This window comes from Belonocnema kinseyi, chromosome 8, assembly GCF_010883055.1.
Source record: "Belonocnema kinseyi isolate 2016_QV_RU_SX_M_011 chromosome 8, B_treatae_v1, whole genome shotgun sequence".
Classification (NCBI taxonomy): Eukaryota; Metazoa; Arthropoda; class Insecta; order Hymenoptera; family Cynipidae; genus Belonocnema; species Belonocnema kinseyi.
In genome coordinates, this window is record NC_046664.1 from 96,262,699 (window position 1) to 96,282,582 (window position 19,884).

The 19,884-nt window shown below is 32.0% G+C and overlaps 2 protein-coding genes across 4 annotated transcripts in view; one reads left to right on the plus strand and one right to left on the minus strand.

Moving 5' to 3' along the window:
* LOC117178808 (ankyrin repeat and zinc finger domain-containing protein 1-like) overlaps positions 1–19,884 on the minus strand; it is a 29,862-nt gene that overhangs the window by 6,037 nt on the left and 3,941 nt on the right. Inside the window, exons 1-9 of one of the 3 annotated variants that reach the window (XM_033370294.1) lie at positions 8,344–8,525; positions 8,040–8,189; positions 3,326–3,532; positions 2,973–3,193; positions 2,626–2,740; positions 2,381–2,535; positions 2,063–2,288; positions 1,619–1,885; positions 1,290–1,505 (exon numbers count right to left, since the gene is read on the minus strand). In XM_033370294.1, the coding sequence (XP_033226185.1) occupies positions 1,290–1,505; positions 1,619–1,885; positions 2,063–2,288; positions 2,381–2,535; positions 2,626–2,740; positions 2,973–3,193; positions 3,326–3,532; positions 8,040–8,136 (1,504 nt within the window). In that variant the 5' untranslated portion in view covers positions 8,137–8,189; positions 8,344–8,525. Of the gene's footprint in view, positions 1–1,289; positions 1,506–1,618; positions 1,886–2,062; positions 2,289–2,380; positions 2,536–2,625; positions 2,741–2,972; positions 3,194–3,325; positions 3,533–8,039; positions 8,190–8,333; positions 8,526–19,884 lie in introns of those variants that run through there. The other 2 variants (XM_033370293.1, XM_033370295.1) reach the window with 2 other exon arrangements.
* LOC117178809 (peroxisomal acyl-coenzyme A oxidase 3-like) overlaps positions 9,425–19,884 on the plus strand; it is a 36,212-nt gene continuing 25,752 nt past the window's right edge. The window contains exon 1 of the mRNA XM_033370296.1: positions 9,425–9,812. The gene's annotated coding sequence lies outside the window, so the exon portion shown is untranslated. The remainder of the gene's footprint in view (positions 9,813–19,884) is intronic.

Sequence of the window (19,884 nt, forward strand, 5' to 3'; positions counted from 1 at the left end):
CATTAAGTTAGGTCAGACCTACGGTATAGGTTTTTTCGCACTTATTGCAGACTTTTGTTTTAGCTATTTTTTCCATATTTTTTTAGGGGTTCAGGATGAAATTCGGATATTCTTAAATTTTGGCTGGGTGCGTAAGTTATTTTTTGGCAATTTTGGGGAGGCAGGAGTTGTTCTTAAAAAATAATTTTTTGCACATTTTGATAGTCCAAAAAAAGCCGAAATTCTGACGCAGTTGATTTTTTTAATTTGTTCTAGTGGAAGTGTGGGCGGACAGCACCTCAAACCGAAAAGTCCGTTATTTGGAGAAAAATAAGAGAGCCCAAAAATCGTCATTGATGCCCAAGAAGAGCCCAAAAAAGCCCAAAGTTATGATATGCTTACATTTAGTATAGGTGCATATTTAATTTTAAGGGTAGTTTTTAGAAGAAAAGGGTTTTTTTTCCAAATTAATTTTTGCATTTTTGAAGAACCCAAAAGAAGCCCAAAATTCTGGCGCTGTTGATTTTTTTCAATTTTTTTGTACTGGAGGTGCTACCGGTCAGCACCTCCACTTAAAAGTCGGTTTTTGAGGAAACTAAAAGATCCCAAAAATCGGCATCGGTGTCCAAAAAAGCCCAAAATTATGGTATAAATAAAATACTGAAATTCCGTTGTGGAGGTGCTAGTGGAACGCACCTCCGCTCGTCCTGAATAATCTCACTTTTCAAAGTAAGCCCCCTTTCTTTGGCGCACGTCACGTATGGCGCCAGATTAACAAATGATACGAAAACCTATTTTTCTATATCATTTTCACATAATTTTGATTTTTATCATTTTTATACGCAATTTAAGATCAATAAAATAGTTTAATCACGCAAAGTACGGTGATTTATTTTTCATTGAATTTAAACTTTTATTTTTTAGAATAAATGCCTTCTTTGTAACAAACGCTACAAGACTAATTTTATTTTTTAAGCGCCGTATCTCGGAAGTATTCAGGTAAAACTTTAAGTAAAAATATCAAAAACTTAAAAAGTTATGAGGTTTAGAGTGAAAGAAGTCATTTCTTTCCAAAAAGGATTTTTTTAAACTACTTTAAATTTCAAAAACTGTTATGAAACCTTTTTCTCCTTAAAGCAGATATATTAAGCATCATTAATTGATTTTCTTGTCAAAAACTATCCTATACCGTCGACACAGCACACGTTTGAATACCCTTAGGTGTCTAACACCCAGTATGTTCTTTATTTAATTTTACGGAAGTGTGCCCTTTAAGGGTTAATATTTGAAATGAATGACTTTAAATTTACCTTCACTGCGCTCTTTCTTGGTTTTCCTCTTTTGGGGGCGAATTTTCTTATTCTTTAAGTATCTTGGCACAGTATCTTCGAATTCCTGCAAGTTTTCCTTAAAATCAATTTCATAGTCCTCCGCAGATAAAGAAAAATTTATAATATTGTCAGCTGACATTTCTTGGCCATCGTACTCAGACTCCGATGAAGAGCGAGCTAATCTGGCAACTATATCTGAAAAGAAAATACGTTTATATGAAAAGGGTTCATTTGATCGAAGTTTATGTTTTTTTTTATACTGTGAAAGTGCGCATTTTCATGCGGATATACAAGTATTGTTTTCTCACCAGGGAGAGGACGTCGCGGACTTTTCCTCGGTTTCGCCCTGTCTATTTGCATCCGAGAACTGCGAGCCTGTCTGTCAGGAACAGGATTTGGGGATTCCTTCTTTCTATTATCTTCAGGACTGCTTACGCTGCTTACACTACTGTCGTCATTTTTCGTCACACTTTCCTTCTTAGCTTCTTCATCCACAGTAACAACTTTCCATGTCTTTTTTCTCAAGGGTTGGCGAGGTGATATCGGAAAACTATGGGTAAAGTCCGCCGCTGATCCTGCAATTCGATATTTAAATCTCTTAAGGGTGCTGAAACTACTGAAAAACAGTTCCGGTAAAGTAGTCTTCTAAGTGAAAACATTTTCAAGTTACGGGCGCTTTCTATTCGGAAAAGTATTTAACCAGAATCTTTGGCGATGCGAAACTGCTTGGATATCGAAAATGATTAAATTACCGTAAATTTCCATTGTGCTTAAAATATCGTATACGCGTTTTACTTCGCTGAAAGTCGCCCTTCGAGTAGGGAATGGCAGTGGTCTTAGTCTTAGATCGTTTTTGTCAAGAGGAGGATTTTTCCCTCCAAAAAGAACGCTTCTATTGTAAGGTCCAACAGCTCTGAATAAAATTAAAGAAGAGTTTGCGATGTGCGTTGACCATGAATCAAGTATATCTTGCACGTGCTGAAACGCATTATTAGTTTTCCATCATTAAATATAGGAATATTTCAAAATCGTTACCAGGCTGATTTAAAAGAACTGATATTTTGCGTTACCTGAAGAAGGGCAGCTTCGTTATAACGACGAAGACTTGCTCCTGCGCTTTTTGGACGAGAACCGACTGCCCGGACATCTCGAGAGCTTTGTGACGACCCTTGCCGTGCTCGGACAGTGTAACTGTGAAAAGTTTTATGCACAACTGCCTCGCCACCTATTGTTAAAAAAGTTTCAAGTAAGAATTTCTAAGTATTTGTAAAAATGCAATGCTTCAATGTTGAAAACTTTATGAACTTTAATCTACCTAAAAATACTGCTGCAGCAAAATGACCTCCTCCGAGCATTATCAGAGTCCAAGCTGCTTTTTTCCCGCTTTCCAGAGCTTGGGCTGTCATCTCATTATCAACTTCTGGAATTTCCTAAAATAAAATTTCAGAAACTTTTCTAGAAGTGTAAGTTACGTAAAAAACACCTTTAAAGGATAGCATCAGCTCAGGAATCAAACCTTGATCCTTCTACTAGAAGCACAAGAGTTTGACCACTGGGCTAAGTAGGTTCTCATCGTGGAGACGATCCACTTAAAATTTTTAACATTTTTTAGTTTGTCTGGTCTAACAAAAAGAAAATACAACTTTAACAAATACAATGTACCTTCTTATTGTGCAGTAAACACCGGTAAATGCTGAATATATTGCCATCATCATTCTCGAAGAAAACTTTGGGGTGCCGACATGCCGTCGCTAGGAGAGTGTCTTGTTTTTTTTCCGATGCACCAGAATGCACGGGAGTGCTTTTTCCTCCAGTTTCAGAAGTTCCAGTATCGTCTTCGTTTTCAGATTCTTGTTCAGAACCAGATATACTTGAGACGTCATCTATTAAAGGAGCTTATGTGAATAAAAGAAATTGATACTTATACATAGCATTTGAATAAAAGTAAAATCTTTAGATTACAAGAGTATGTATAAAAAAATTGTTCATCACTGACTTAAATCAAGATTAAACACCTTTGTCAGCAATGAGACTAAATCCATCTTCAGTAACTGATTTAAGACCGTGTAATCGTTGCTTGAGATTATAACGATGCCAATCTAACTTATAATGAAGACGTTGTTGAGTCTGATCTTCAAAAACGGTGTTGCAAAAGGAACAGCTTAAAGAATCCGATACCACCAAATCATCCAACAGATTCAATGGGATTTTTGATTCTGAGGCTAGAAAAAATATCTTATTGTATTTATTATAAATACTTTAGCTTAAAAGCACAGAAGATAAAATATTTCCAATTTTGAAGTATAAGGAGAAGCCAGAAAACTTTTTTTCAACTGTAACGACAAACAGGATTTCTTTTTAATTACAGACTAAATTATTAGTTTAAACAAACATTAATATTAGCTTAGAAAACTGTACATTCAACTTAGAAAATATTAATTTTCCATTGTACATTTTCATATTTCAGACTACTCGTACATACCATCAAATCCGGGCTATACAAAATGTTTCGGACTACATCATAGCATTTTAGCCCAAATGCAAAAGCAGCTTACAAATCATTTCAATTTAAAATAGTCAAAATTGTTACTTGTCAATATATTATTATTATATATTATTATCATTTTTATTAATATTATAGCTCGAAATTTCATGACATAAATGCTCTTCATTATAAAATTTTCAATCTTGAATGCTTAAAATTTATATTGATTCAATTTTTCGGGGAGTTTTGGCAACAAAAAAATTTTTATTTTAAGATATTAAAGTTGTCAATATTATATTTTAACGCTTTGAAACAAAAATTGCTCAATAACAAATATTTAATTTTGAAATACTCTAATATTTTACTTCTATCTAAAAATGGTTGCATTTCAAACGTTTTCTATCATAAAAATTAAAAATTAAAGTACCAGAGTTTCATCATTATCACGAGAAACTCTTATCTTAATTATATTCAAACTCATAGGAGTCGATGGTTTTGAAATATATAATAATAAAACTAATATATAATAAATATATAATATAATATTACTTTAAAATGAAACAAGTTCATACTTTGCATTCTGTTTTCTTGAAAGGAATTTTAAATTTAAACAGTAACAAATTTATCTTTATAATTTAACCTCTCCGGATCAAAAAAGGATTGTTCTAACTTTAATTTTAAGTACTGACACTTGTAGAGAATTTTAAGGCGCAACTTTTTCTCATTTAGCAAATATTTTATAGGGTTTCCAGTGTTTGAAGTAATTAATACAAACTCAATTTTTAAAAACCAAAACATTTCAATTTTTATTCACTTCAAATCACGCTAACTGAGTCGGTTTTGAGAATTTATCAATTTTATTAATACTAAAATACATTTTTAAGTCTTGTAAAACAAGTTAAAGAAGAAAAACGTAAATATTTTAATAAACAAAAAAGTTGTTAATTTTTTTTAGACTTTGCAAAACTCATAAATTTCAAACTTCAAGCGCTACGTTTATCGAGCGAATTTCAAGAAACAGAAATTTTCCCCTGAGAAAGTTGTTGAATAGGATCTAAGGAAGTTTTCTGAAAATTTAAGCTCAATCGGATACATAAATCAAAAATAATTGCAAGCGGCAATCTTGACGCTGTGACTCGCACTTCATATCGTCCGCTACAACACGCTTGGAGCCGAGGAGATATGCGTATATTAGTGCAGCGTCAAGATTCCCGATTGCACTTTAAAACATTCATCATTTTTTAAGCATTGATTCGACTGAGCTAAAACTTTCCAGAAAACTTCGTTAGATCTTATTTAACAACTTTCTCACTGGAAGTTTTTGGTTGCTTAAAATTCGCCCGATAAACAACTTTTTTCTTCATTAAAATATTTAAGGTTTTTTTCCTTACACCGTTTCAGAAGACTTGAAAATGTAATTTAGTATTAATAAAATTGATCAATTCTCCAAATTGACTAAGTTACCGCAAGTTGAAGTGAAAAATGATTGACATTTTTTGTTTCCCAAAAATCAAGTTTTTATCAGTTACTTTAAAAACTGCAAAACCTACAAATATTTGCTTAGGGGAAAATGGTGGATCTTGAAATTCTCTACAAGTGTCAATCCTTAAATTAAAAATTCGAACGATTTAAAAAATTTACTTTCAAGATAATAATTCTCAGGTTGAATTAAATCGTGCCCCATTTTGATTCGAAGTTCAATTGCATCTATTGTAAATATTTAATTTAAGGCCGAAGTGGGATACAAAATCGTGCCGGAAATGTTAAAAAAATGGTTGAGAATCAGGCAGCGGCTGAATCCTGAAAGTTAAACGGCCCAAATTACTTAAAATAAAACCGGCGGATTTTGAAGCGATTTTAAAAATCCTCAACTCTGAAATGTTAAACTGTACTCTCGATTTTTATCTTTTCTAACTAAATGTAAATAATATCTGCGAATCTCAATCAATTAAAAAATTGTTTTAATATTCTTTAGCAATGTTTAATTTTTACAGCATATGTTGAGAAAAGTACCTAACAGGAAATTTGTCATACTTTTTTATTTATAATTTCTATATAAATTCATCAAAAATTTTGAAACTTTACTAAATTGTGCTTGAAGATAAGTAGTTTGCTGAGGTAATTTTATCAAATATTTATTATTAAAAAAAAAGGGTAAACTGACTAGGACTAAAAGTGGTCAACACTTTGGCAATCACCTATAACGTAATAATGGGTTTGTTTTAGTTTCAGATTAATCTAAAATTGTTTTCCCACTCCGCGACTTGCCCTCAATTAGCCGAACAGCGGCCGTCGAGCCTGGTCAGCGGGAGATCTTTGTTCCTAATGAGGGCTACAACGAACGAGGAGCACTCACTGAGAAATTTGGAAATCTTAAAACTATGAATGCGGAAGTCTCAATCGAATTCGCATAGAAAGTGCTAAGATTTCTTTAAAATTCCCAGGAGTGCCGAGATTTCCAGAACTTCTCGCGAACGGGACTCTCCTCATTGAGGAAGTTTGTGCTTCACGAACGTGGAAATGTATGAATGCTTCGTGGTGTGAATGATTCACGCTTGGCGAAAGATTTTCAAGATTTCTAAGAGTTCCTCAAAGAGTTCTAAGACTTCCAGCGCGGCAACCTGAAATTTCACAGTGACTAGCCCCTCGACAACGCGGAATATAATTTTTTTTAATTATCAATTAGTAATTTACAAAAATAATATTCGAAATCTGCGAATTATAATGATTTCAGCAATATGTTATTTGTCTTAAAAAGTTGAAAATTAAAGAATAAATGTTAAAGTTTATGTGAAATATTATCAAGTACAGTAGCTTTGATTTATTAGTGCAAAATTTTACTTAATTTGGGGAAATTCCGGAAGCTAAAAATTAGCCAGATTTGAAAACTTGTTAAATAAAATCATAATTTATTTCTCAAACAATTGAATTTCCCAAAATTATCCTTAAAAATATTATTAGTATTTATCAAATACACTAAAGCACTTTTAAATTTCAAATGTAACTTAAATTTAAGGTACGGGTAGCTGTGAGTGATATTCCTGCAAATGCAACTGAAAATATATTTTTAAAATCCTTTATAAGGGATCGTCCATAAATTACGTAACGCGTTTTTCTTTTGTTTGAATAAAGACGAGCATGAAATTGATGTGAAGTTGAGAAAGACACAACGATATAAACAAAAGAAAAAAAGTGTTACGTAATATATGGGCGATCCCTAATCTGCTTTTTCTATGTTAAAATAGAATTTTAGATGACCTTTTATAAAAAAATTGCATTATATTCAGCATAGTATTCAAGGTGGAAAAGTTATACATAGTGGGAAATATTATGTATAATTTTCATTTGTTTTATTCATTTTTTGCATAAATCAAAAACAAACTTTTGAAGGCAAGCTATTAAAAGAATAATTTTAAACAATGTGATTGGTTAAGTAATTAATCAAATTTATTATATTTTTAAATGATTTTCCACATTAGGCTAGGAATAAGACTATTCATAATTTTAAACTGCGGGTAGAAAATTATTTAAGGATAATTGTGTTAAGGAAAATATTGCACCAATAAATTAAAGCAACTGCTACTGCAGTTGATTTAAGTTAAATATATGGAAAAATTTTCCATAAAATTCACATGAACTAAACATTTATTCTTTAATTTTCAACTTTTTAAATAAAATAACATATTTACAAAATAACAGTAATTTAAAAAAACGTTATATTTGGCATTTCAGTCCTCATTGGGTACAAATTTGTACCTAATCAAGGACTAATTAAGGACCCCCGCTGACCAGGACTGGCAGCATCGCGTATTGAAGGAGTGCGTAGGTATAGCTGAGGCGGAATTGTCATTTTCCCTCCTCATTGGCGTAAAATAAATTTGCTTCCTCATAGAGAGAGGTTTTTCAATAACAAAAAAAAACGGACACTTTCATTACTTTTCAAGGTAATGTTTCTGTCTTACCGACTTATATACCGAATATTAAAAAAATCAGGTTTGCATTTCAAATTTTAATATAAAGCAATATTGTGCCAATAATAGCATCATATCGAAAACTTGCTGTTATTTTTTTACAGCAGATATATCATCCTAATCCTGTCGCAGTAGATTTTTGTAGATGGAGAAATTAATAACCCCTTTTGGATTTCAAGGTTATCAGTGATGTAATATTGACCAAATACGTAAAGAAATATATCAACAAAATTGTTATTCATTCTACAAAACCTATGAAAAAAATCGGCTCACCTGTCGGTCTTATGCTCATGCACTGAGCAACTTTGATACCCTTGGTAATCCTTTGAAAATCATCCTCGTTGTAAATTTTGATCGCATGTTTATCCATGATCAAATTATTTATTTTCTGTATTGCTTTTTTGATGTTAAAACTTCCGATTTCTACGTCAAGCGAAAGAACCGAGTTTCAGAATATAATGTAGTAAATAATAAGATTAAACAAACTACGAAAACTAAAAGAGATCTAGTAGTAATAAGACATTTACTACGAAATAATTAAACTACGACGATGACAGGTGGAAATACCTATCAATACCTATTCCATGATTATAAACACAACTTTCTGTGTGTACAGCTTATTGATGTCTGTCACTTTCTGTATGGTCTTTATTATTACACCAATTACATCATCTTGAAAAAAGTACATTGTCATAAACTATGCACATTTGCGGGTGAATGTTGGTTTTTCTTTAAAGAACCTAACCTCAAAACTGCAAGTTCTTGAAAGTTATATTCAATCACAGGTGGTAGGGCGGTAAGAAAATATATGTGTAAAGTCTGAAATACTTTCAAAAATTATTTTCAGTATTTTGCAAGCCAATTTCGATAATAGATTACATTTTCAATTGATAAAGTAAGGGCCAAAAGACCCATATAAGAATGACAAACAAGACCACAGAGTCGATGTGTGCATCCGCTAAAAAATGTTTGGAAAATTTTCTGACACTTGCGCCTTAATCTGTAATTGCTCAATGTCATTTTAATTTCTTACAAAAAACAATCAAACTTGTTTCAAAAAGTAATTAGACATTTTACAGAAAATTAAACATAAGTAATAAAAATCTGTTAGTGTCTTTTTTTTTCTTTTGGATTTCCCGCTGTAATGTGGAGGTCGGCACATTAGAACGGAAGAGCGTACTGCGCACGGTCACTCAGCATTCGGCGTGCTACCCATAATCCAGGTGCGTATGAATAAATAAGACACTCCGAAAAGTTCGCTTAAATCTTGTATTTATTCTTTAAACCAAAAGTAAGAACTGGTTCCACAGTAAGAAAAAAAGTTTCTTTTCAGAAACTCCGAAAATTTTTATTTGTTGCCTGCACAATTTGATACATGTGTTGTCTTAGTTTTCTGATACTCCTGAGTTCAAGGTCTGAATATTGCCAAAAATAATAAACATGTAGGTAGAAAGATACATTTTTGGAAATTCGTTGATAAAGTAAATATTGAATTTACCGCATATATCATTGCAATACTTCAAAGGAAACCTATAATATATTTCTGACTTCGTTTCCTCAGTCACGATTTGTCAGGATTTTATTAGGTTCTCGAGATACGCTCATCGACTTTTGATAAACACGCCCCTGGAGGAGTCAGTTAGTATCTGCTCTGGTATCTGTCAGTATTCCATTTTTATCATTTTTGTTAATTGTAATCACTGCAATTCCTGCCGCTGTATTTATCTTGAAAAGCATGATTAAAAAATTATTACGAATTCTTGCTAATGCGGGATTATTAAATCTTCGGCTGAAATGATATAGATTCAGTGGTGACTGTGCTGACGCTCTCATGATACATTTGGAGCAACTTTATTTGAGTTTCTGACTTTACCGTTTAGTGAGGCGTGAACAACGGGCAAGCACCTTGAAAGAATTAAAACTGAAAGCACCTGTGCAGCCGGCTAAATACCATGATAGATTGTATTTAGCAAAACTTAGTAATTTCTCGTCATGTTTATAAAGTAAAGCCGAGATTGTGACACCGTGATATCATAGAGTAAAAAGGTACGGTAAATATGTAATTTTATTATAAATTCGACTATTCAGGCTTTTATTTCTGAATTATTACTTTCTTGTTGCTTGCACTATTTTCTAAAGTTATAGTTATGTTTTAAAAAACTTAATTTTTCATGAATTAAATTTTAAACTAATCGAGACCTAACTAAAAATTCAAAGTTAAATATCCCAGTGATATAATTTTTTTCCAAGGAAGTCTATGCTACCTGTCCAATTTTTAATATCTTAAAGAATACACAGAAAATAAATGTTATACATGGTTCAGTATAAAAATCTTTTATGTTGTAAAAATGTTGTAAAAGTCAGTGTCTACTCTTCTATCGAAATTTTGTTACGCGTAGCCACGATCTTTTAAAAACTACAATTTTAGAAATTCTTTATGAATTTTGTATGTCTTGTTTGTTCTATAGGAACTTATTTATTCAGAGAGATTATTATGAATAATTACATGTATATCTCTGTTTCAAATCGGGATTAGATTATTTTATTACTTCAGTGTTCAAAGATCAATTATCAATTCAAGAAGCACGTGTTGCTGGCAGGGTACAGGAGTAGGCTGACGTAAATTAATTAAGACAAGAGAGTTTGATATTATATAACACAAAATAAAAGATCTTGTAATTACAATTTAGTAACTTGTAACTTGTGAATTTGAAATTGTTATGCAATATGTCCATCGTTATGGAATAGAGATAGAGCGATCATGATTCGTGTTCATGTGTGTTTGATAGGATGACCCAAGAAAATAATAATAAATGAAAGATCCCTTATTTTCTTTTATTTGGTGTAAAAATAATTGTACAATTTCTTATAAATTAAAAAAAAATGTTTAAGGCAGTTGGAACCAGCCCTTAACCTCGACATTGAATGACCTCATTTTATATCATAAATACTAAAATTATATTTTTGTTAGATACTTAGGGCTTCTGTTTTGAATTGTAATATTGATTGATTCAATTTTGATTGTAGGGTGTTGTTCCAACACCCTTAAACCGCGGTCCATAGTCTTTAAAGGCGAAAAAGAGTTAATTTGGTTGTACTAAAAATGAAAAATCAATTACGTAAAAACAATAAGTATGCCAATAAACTTTTTACATTTTCATCATTTATGATTGAGGAAGTATTAGAATTGTCCGAAATTTAAAACCACACTTTTTCAATGGATCTCCACGTTTTGAGACCCCCTGAATCCAAAAATCAAGTTTTTATAATGGCGTCTGCCCGTAAACACGATAACTGTCGTAAAAATGAACGGATCAAATCCATCTGTGGCCCACTGTTTTAGATCTGAAAAGAAAGGACGAGTTCGTTAATCAGCCAATTTGGATAAAAAGTAAAAAATTTATAAAATGTTTGGCATAATTTTTTTTAGATTAAAAAAATGTATGCACGGCTATTTGTAGTACTCAGAAAGCCAAGCAATTTATCGTATTGATTTTTTTCGATAAAATGAAAAATAGAGTTGTAGCATTTTTATAAGATTAAAAAAATTAATCAAAAATCCAAATTTTAAGCCAAACAAATCATGATATGCAATAGTTCAAGAGAACAGAAACTTTGCTTTTTGAAAGGCCTAAAAGAGACCGAAAATCGAGTGAAATCAGTAGAAATCTCTTAAACTATTCCGAAATCGTGAGCGAGTTAGTGGGAGTCAACGAGAGAATGTGAGCAATCACGAGCAGTCAAGCGAGCAATCAAAAGAGCAATCAGTGTAGTCATTGCATTCTGCGTGCGACCCTTTGCTTCATTGCGTCGCACAGCCCTCTACAGTTTATGTGCGCACAAGAGAAACTTTGCTTTTTGAAAGGCCTACAAGATGATCATAACAACTTTTGGAATTTTCTTGAAAAATCCAAAATTCAAATTTTGATTGTACATAAAATAATAAAAAATTCCATTTTGTGGTCAAACTATGCAATATACGAAAAAAGAATAACAAACAAAAATTGTGTTGCCAAAAAAGATCTACAAATTTGTAATTAATCACTTCTTGATAGGACGCGTAGTTTTTGTTTTATTTGTGAAAAATAACATTGAAAATAAAACATTAAATTTTTGGAAAAAGGACGCAAGTTACGAAAAAAAATGATATAACAAAAATTGTTTACCCGAAAAAGAGAAAAATTTGTTATGAATTACTTTTTGATAGGATGCCTGGTTTTGGTTTTATTCGTAAAAAATGAAAAATTTCTGGAAAAGCGACAGAAGGTACGAAAACGAATTGATAGTCGAAAGTTGTTCACCCAAAAAAGAGATACGAATTTGTTATAATTTATTACATTCTCATCATTTATGATTAAGAAAGTATTGGAATTGTCCGAAATTTGACACCACAACATTTAATTTTTGAACCAAACGACGCAAAATACGAAAAAAAGCCTTTAAGAGAAATGATGGGTTTCGAAATATCCTACCAAATTTCTTTTTCATTTTGTTTCATCCATAAAAAATAATATGAAAACAAAACCCTTTTTTAACATAAAAACGCGAGATAGAGAAAAATGTCTGAAAAAGGATTCTAGTTTTGTATTTATTTTATGGTAGTTCAGAAAATATACATTTACAAATGTCTGTCAAAAATTGAGCGCGTAGCGCGAGTGTCACCATGAAAATGTGTACCTCAAAGTATACATGGCTTTGAGCAACTTATTTTTTAAATATACTTAATTAAGTCGAAAATTCAGAACAGAAGACGCATATAAATACTGAATTCTAAAAGAGATCTTTTTGATAAAGTCTTATTCAAGCATTCAAATGATTATAAGGATATTTTGCTTCTTTCATAATTGGCCACAATATTTGTCAGAATACTCCTAGATTAACTTCAGAATTTGATGACACTTTGAGGTTTGGTTTTAGGCCTTTAAATCACACTTAATATAAGAATGGGCTTATTAGAAAGTAATATCACAAACAATTAAAAACATTTGGTTGATAGCATTTTGTTAATAATCATACTTAAGTCGTTAAATAAATCTGTATCGCAAACTTAGAAAATGTTTTTTTAAAAATAAAATCACATTGGTAAATTAAAACAACAAGATAATACCTGTTTCTTAGGTGAACAAGTAAAATCAACGAAATCGTACAAAAAGTGAGTTTTTATTAGGTGATATTACTTTTTAATAAGTTCCGCAGAATAATTTTCTGACATCTTTGTACAACAGTTATATATTTATGCAACCAATTATCTATAACTGGTTAAAGAAACTTTGTAATATTTATGCGATATTTCTGAATTTATTCTAGGAATTTGCTTACGAGAAATTATGTGCAGAGTTGCGAAAGAAGAAAAATATGATTACAAGGAATAAATTAAAAAACTTTAAGTGTATTTTTCTATTAATAGCATAGGTTTAAAATTTTATAATGTAATTTTTAATCATTAAAGGCAGAAAATATCTTATGTGTATGAAAAAAGCATATTATTTATTTTCAACCCTTTATAGAGTGCTTTTTAAAAGGCTTTACTCTTAAGAGTAGTATTCTGAATAAAATTAGGGTTATATTATTTTCAGTGATGCTGATGCCTATTATTCTTTTATTGTCATACTTATTGCTTTTACGCAAGTCTTTTGTTATTTTTACAAAAAAAAAAAAAAACTATTCATAGCGTTTAAAGATCTTGGACCACGGGTTAAACATTTTTTTTTTGAATTGATAGATAACTGCAGAATTACTTATACACAAAAAGAAAGAGAATAGGGGAATGAGACAGATCAAATAAAAAAATATTTTATTTTTTTGGGTCAGCCCTGTATTCATGATCACTTATGATTGGATCATAATCAGTCATGATACCCACTAAAATTAATGAAACGTACCGTAACGTGACAGTCATCAGACCGGTATTAATCGATCATCCATGGACAATAATGACATAGTCGTCATAGAATAAATCAGCTTTTAAATCTAATTCGAATTAAATATGCAGATATAATAAACTTGATGCAACTAACGCGAGGAGAGTGCGGCTCTCCTGCTTGTTTGTCACGCTTCACTGAGCAAGCCTCCCTTGTTCCACGCATCGCAACATTTCGTGGACATTAGTTCTGGGAACGACGTAAATGGGATTACTTCTATTACTATTACTTTATTACTATTACTCCTATTCTCGAAAAACTTCAGTCTTTTCCTCTTTTTTTTTAAATTTCTATCTTTGAAAATACAATGAAAATAAACACTCCCAGAAAAAAGTTAAAACTGAAACATTTTTAAACATGTTGAAAATGTGAATACTGTAAACAAAAGTTGTTATCCAAATACAGTCATTTTTAAAATGATGTATTAAAAATTAAACAGTATTTAATTACAATGCACAAAGTTATATGAGTGTTGAGCAGTCTTAAATTTCATCTTTAAATGTTACCAATTTTGATTTCAACAATTTTAAACTAAACTATTTAGGATTTAAGGATAACTTTAAAGCTGAAATATTTTTTCGCTTGATCCATGCAAAATAAAATTTTTTGAAATCTAAAATACTTTAGGCACTCATACTTCAACTATTTTTAATTTGAGTCTATTTATTTATTTTTTTATTTACCAATTACATTTCCCGCTAGCTTATTAGGCTTTTTAAAGTACAACATGATAACTACAAGTAAAAATACCTTATAAAAAAAAAGAAATGTACGTATATGGACATAAAGCACAATTGTGGCGGCGATCACATGTGTAAAAGGCAGGCATTAAGATATGGTTGTGTATACAAAGCCGGTACTGTTAAAAAAAATTGTCGGTACTGGTAAAAAAATTACCAGTACCCACAATTTTTTTACCGGTTTTTTAAAAAGCATATTTTAGGGATATAGCCTAGAGTGCATAAAGAAGATATTAAAAAATTATTTTCCCCCAAATGTATTTACTGATACTGTTCGATCCTCAATATCGGCTATCTTGATAGTTTGTTTACCAGACTAAAGCCTTGGAAAAATGTTATTTCTTTGAACAGTAACAGAGGTGCCTTCTAGTCCGACAACACGTTGTTGGAAAAGGGTAAGCATTTCGATCAAAATTATTTCTGTTACAAGGCATAGGGATGCCTTCCTGTCTCCCTCCCCATGAGATGTTGAAGAAAAGTTATAAAAATTTGAATTCCATGGATTCCTTGGATTCCGTGAATTCCATGAATTCTGTGAATTCCTTAAAGATGGAGTCTACATGCAAGCTAAAATTATTTCCTTGACCAGTCATTAGGATGCCTTTCCGCCCTTACGTGGAGTTGGAAAAGAAGTAGGAGTGGGACCTTAAATTATTTCTGTGACAGTCACAGGTGTGCCTTCTCGCCCCCAAGGTACGTTGGAAAAGGGGTAGGGGTGCAACCTTATATTATTTCTGTGACCAGTCACAGGGGTGCTTTCCCGTCTCTATGTGTCGTTGGAAAAGAAGTAGGGCTGCGACCTTACATTATTTCTTTGACTAGGCACAGGGGTGCTTCCCGCTCTCACATGGCGTTGGAAAATGGGTAGGAGTGCGACCTTACATTATTTCTGTTACCAGTCACAAGGGTGCCTTCCTGCCTCCACGTAGTGTTGGAAAAGTGGTAGGGGTGCGACCTTCCATGATTTCTGTGACTACGCTCGGGGATGCCTTTCCGCCCCCACGTGGCGTTGGAAAAGGCTTAGGGGTGCGACTTTACTTTATTTTTGTGACCAGTCACAGAGGTGCCGTCCCGCTCCCACGTAGCATTGTAAAAGGTTTAGGGGTGCGACCTTACATTATTTCTGTACTAGGGACAGGGGTGCCTTCCCGCCCCCACGTGGCGTTGGAAAGTGGGTAGGAGTGCGACCTTAACTTATTTCTGTGACCAGTCACAGGGGTGCCTTCCCGCCCCCACGTGACGTTGGAAAGTGTGTAGGAGTGCGACCTTCAATTATTTATGTGACCAGTCATAGGGGTGCCTTCCCGCCCCACGTAGCGTTGGAAAAGGGGTAGGGGTGCGACCTTACATTATTTCTGCCACTAGACTCAGGGGTGTATTTTCGCCCCCACAAGACGTCAATAGTAATTCTTGTTATGAAAATCGGCGATAAAGTGTGATTTATACATAGAACGTTTCTTTAAACGCGTCAAAAGCAAAAAATTATCAAAATAATTCCGCAATTACATGGCCTCACTCTAAAATGTGTAAAAGTCCCTTTCGTGTGCTTTTTGCCGATACAGATAGTGTATATAAACTTCGTAAACTAAAAACGTAATTTTTTTAAGTTTTAACACTGCAAATTATATTTGCATGTTTTTTAAAGTCCAGATTTCTAATCAGCCCATCAACATACATCAGTATACGATTTAAGAAAAACATGTAAAAAAAAGGGGGAAAAAGCCGGCAACATGCAATCTTGCTGGCGCCGGCTCGTAACAATGTTGCCGGCGCCGGCAGGCTAGCCACTACGTTCCTTAAATTGCATGAATTCCTTGAATGCCACGAATTCATTGAATTGTATGAATTCCTTGAATTTATTGAATTGCATAATTTTCTTTAATTTATTGAATTCCATGAATTTCTTGAATTGCAGGAATTCCTTGAACTTCATGAATTCCCTGAATTTAATAAATCCCACGAATTCCATGAATATGCGCGTTCTGACGCTACCTTTCTAGAAATATGCTTTCTGAAAAAACCGGTAAAAAAATTGTCGGTACCGGTAATTATTTTTTTACCGGTACCGACAATTTTTTTTACCGGTACCGACAATTTTTTATTACCGGTACCGACAGTGTACACTCTTCGTTAAAATAAAGCGAAAACAGAGTATCAGTAGATTTGAAAAATTAATTCGGTTGTGTAGTGTATATAGTTGTCGCTTCAAAAAAAGATAAATAATAATAACTAAAAGAAAAATACTATAACGTATTTGGAGGCTAAATTAAATATGTAACGATGCATATCAAGAAAACTGGTTTAGTAACAAAGGAAACGTCGAAATTGCTTGTTGAGCTAATAACAGGTCTATTTATATTAGTACACATATCGATGGGTTCTACGAAGAATAGGCTATCTTTTTGTTACCGTTAAGAATTAGGCTAACTTCATTTTCTATGAAATTTAGTAAACACGTAGAAGTGTTAAAATAAATAAAAATGTTTTAAAATTTCTTGTTTTGAAAGTTATAGGAGCCTAAATTACGTTATAAACTGTAATCAAAAATGCTGAAGTTTTGAATTTGTTGGAAATATTTCGAAAAATAATACGTTATTTATTCCTCCTGAAAACTTAGCAAAATGAAGTTATCCTAATTCTTAAAGGGGACGAAAAGATAGCCTATTCTTCATAGAACCCATCGATATTATAAGTTGGCGCTATGTAATTGTTGTGTGAGGATCGCAATCAATTTTTAGAAAAACAAGAGACTTTATAATTTGGAAGTATTACTGTATTATTCCATATTATATATTATTATATACATAATATATAATATATTATATTATAATATTACTATATTACTCTAATATACACTTCATTTCAAAAACTACTACCTTGATATTTTCGAAACAAAAAATGCTTGTTATTTCAATATCAATTTCGTATAAAAATCGAATGAATATTTTCTTTCTTTTACTCCTAACCGAATCCATCACAAATATGTTGTTTTTTGGAGGGATTTAGGCGATACTTGTTTTTATGATTTGTGAAAAAAAAATGCTTTTCATAGCGCAACTATTGAAACTAATGATGATTTTTGTTCAATTATTTTTGCAACAGAAAACATATTTATACCTTTCTCTATAACTTTCATACTGGAAGTTTTTTGTTGCTCAAAAATCACTCTACTCCTGATGAGCTTGAAGATATGAATGCATGATTTATAAAATGTCTCAGGTACAAATCCATAACCTTTGTTTGAACAAAATGTTTATTAGTTATTCACTCTCCCAATCAAGGAACATCATAAGAAATGTTTTATGTAAATTTCGTAAAAAATATCCAAGGATTGGCTGAAATTAGGCGATCGCCCCGCGAGCTGCGAAACTGCGCGAGCCAGCAGTTTTAGGAATGTCGTAAACCGCGCGTCTTTCTATCGGGCGTGGAGTATACTTCGATTTTATTTACAATCATCCACTGTATGAATTTATCGAGGTTTTGCTAAAGCATCTGAAAATATATTGATTAAAGCTAATCGAGTTTTATAACAAAATTTTAGACAATAATTCTGTTTTTGGACTAAAATTTTCGGAAAAACTTGTGCTATTGGCGAATCAATTATAGCAAATTTTTGTTTTAGTACCGAATTTGATAGCGAACAAGAATATGAAATTAGAAATCTAAATAAAAAATGTTCATGTTATAACTTTTTTTAAATGTGCAAAAAGATGTTATAATATAAATTTTTATTTGTATCGTTATTTAATTTCCAAAAATAATGTTTATTATGCTGCCGTCTAAACTAAAAAGATAAGTGTCGTTTTTATGTGAAATATTTTTTTTGTATCGTTGGACTCGTAAGAGAAGGCTGCGCCTGAGTTAAAAAATATTAATTATTAATATTTATTGCAAAAAACAATTGTTTATAAATGAGGAAAGTCGAAAAAGTTAAAAAATACAACATAAAAAGATTCGCAAAGGACTTTGCATTGCCTAAAATGTGTAAAAGGCATGTAATACGTCATCAGCATACACATGAAAAATAATCTAAAGAACTTTATGTCCTTTTTGCCTTGTAAAAATGACTGAGTGCGGAGCAAATTTACAAACGAAAAGAATCTAACACTAACGACGACCGTTCGGGTAAGTTGTATTTGGAGGCTGCGCTCGAGCTCTTCGACAAAGGCATCGTTCGCAAGTGACTTTGAGTTCTTTTTGCCTTGTATTTTTGACTTTCCACGACTCCTACAACATCACAAGTGCATTTTCTAATAGATATTGTTTTAAAAATCCATTTTTTATTGCAAAATATGGAAAAGCACATTAATTTTACCCAAATAGCGTATCTTAATTATTCAAAATTTTATTCGATACTAGAGCTTTTTGGGCAAACAGTTCTCGATATTCTCAGTTTGAGTGAAATTGGACTTATGTATCGTTTTAGTTTGTACGGCAGTATTGTTTGACGTTGAATTATTGGTGAAAATTTAATTTCCTAATTAATTCATACTTTGACGTCTTACATAAAACATAAACCAAAGTTCGAATAATTAAATCGCTGAAGTTTTAATATTCCAGTCCTTTGCATCAGTGAATATGCATTTTATAAATATAAGACGAAGTTCTATTAGATAATAATTATTATTCCATTTTTTGTTATCTACTTTCATAACTACCAAGGTTGTTACATCATTTTGTAAGATAAAAAAAGTAGTGATGATATTATAATAGTAGTACTTTAAGATTGATCTAATTTTTTCTGAAATATTTGTTTTCCTTCAGGTAATTTTTTTCTCGTGGAAATTCATATGTGAATAATAAGCTTAAAACTATTGAAAATAGTCTCTGGCACGTTGAAATATTGTACATTTAACTGTTCGTTCAGCGAATACCGTTAGTATTCCTATTTAGTAAATTGTGCAAAGCCCGATAAACTCGAAAAATATTGAATAAATTTGGGGTTATAACAGCGGTAAATGTAAAAATTATGAACAAAAAACTTCGTTTTCAATCATATTTTTTTATAGAATTATGGGGAAACCATCAAGATACTAATCTAATTAAACCGATCCTCCCCTCCCATGCAACAGATCGTACAATTTCCCCGACCCCCCACCGTCCAAATTTTTTTACGTAATTTATTGCCCCTGGGGAAATGAATCAATCGTGGAATTATCGCTAACCCAAATCTCAACGTCGCACTTTTGCTGATTTATAAAATATTCTGAAGTACAGTCAATTATTATTTTAGATACTAAACTTAATGATTCCGATAAACTCGTTTAGTGTTGAAGACTGAAGATGAAATTCGTTAGCTAGCTATTTTGGATAAAAATTCAAAAACATAGAGAATTTTCAATATTTTTGAGACCCAAAGAAAGTAAAGATACAATTAGAGCAGAAGAAGAGATAAAAATACAAAACGACTTTGAAGGAAGCAGGAAACTACTTCATAAAAAAATGAAAGGAAACAAA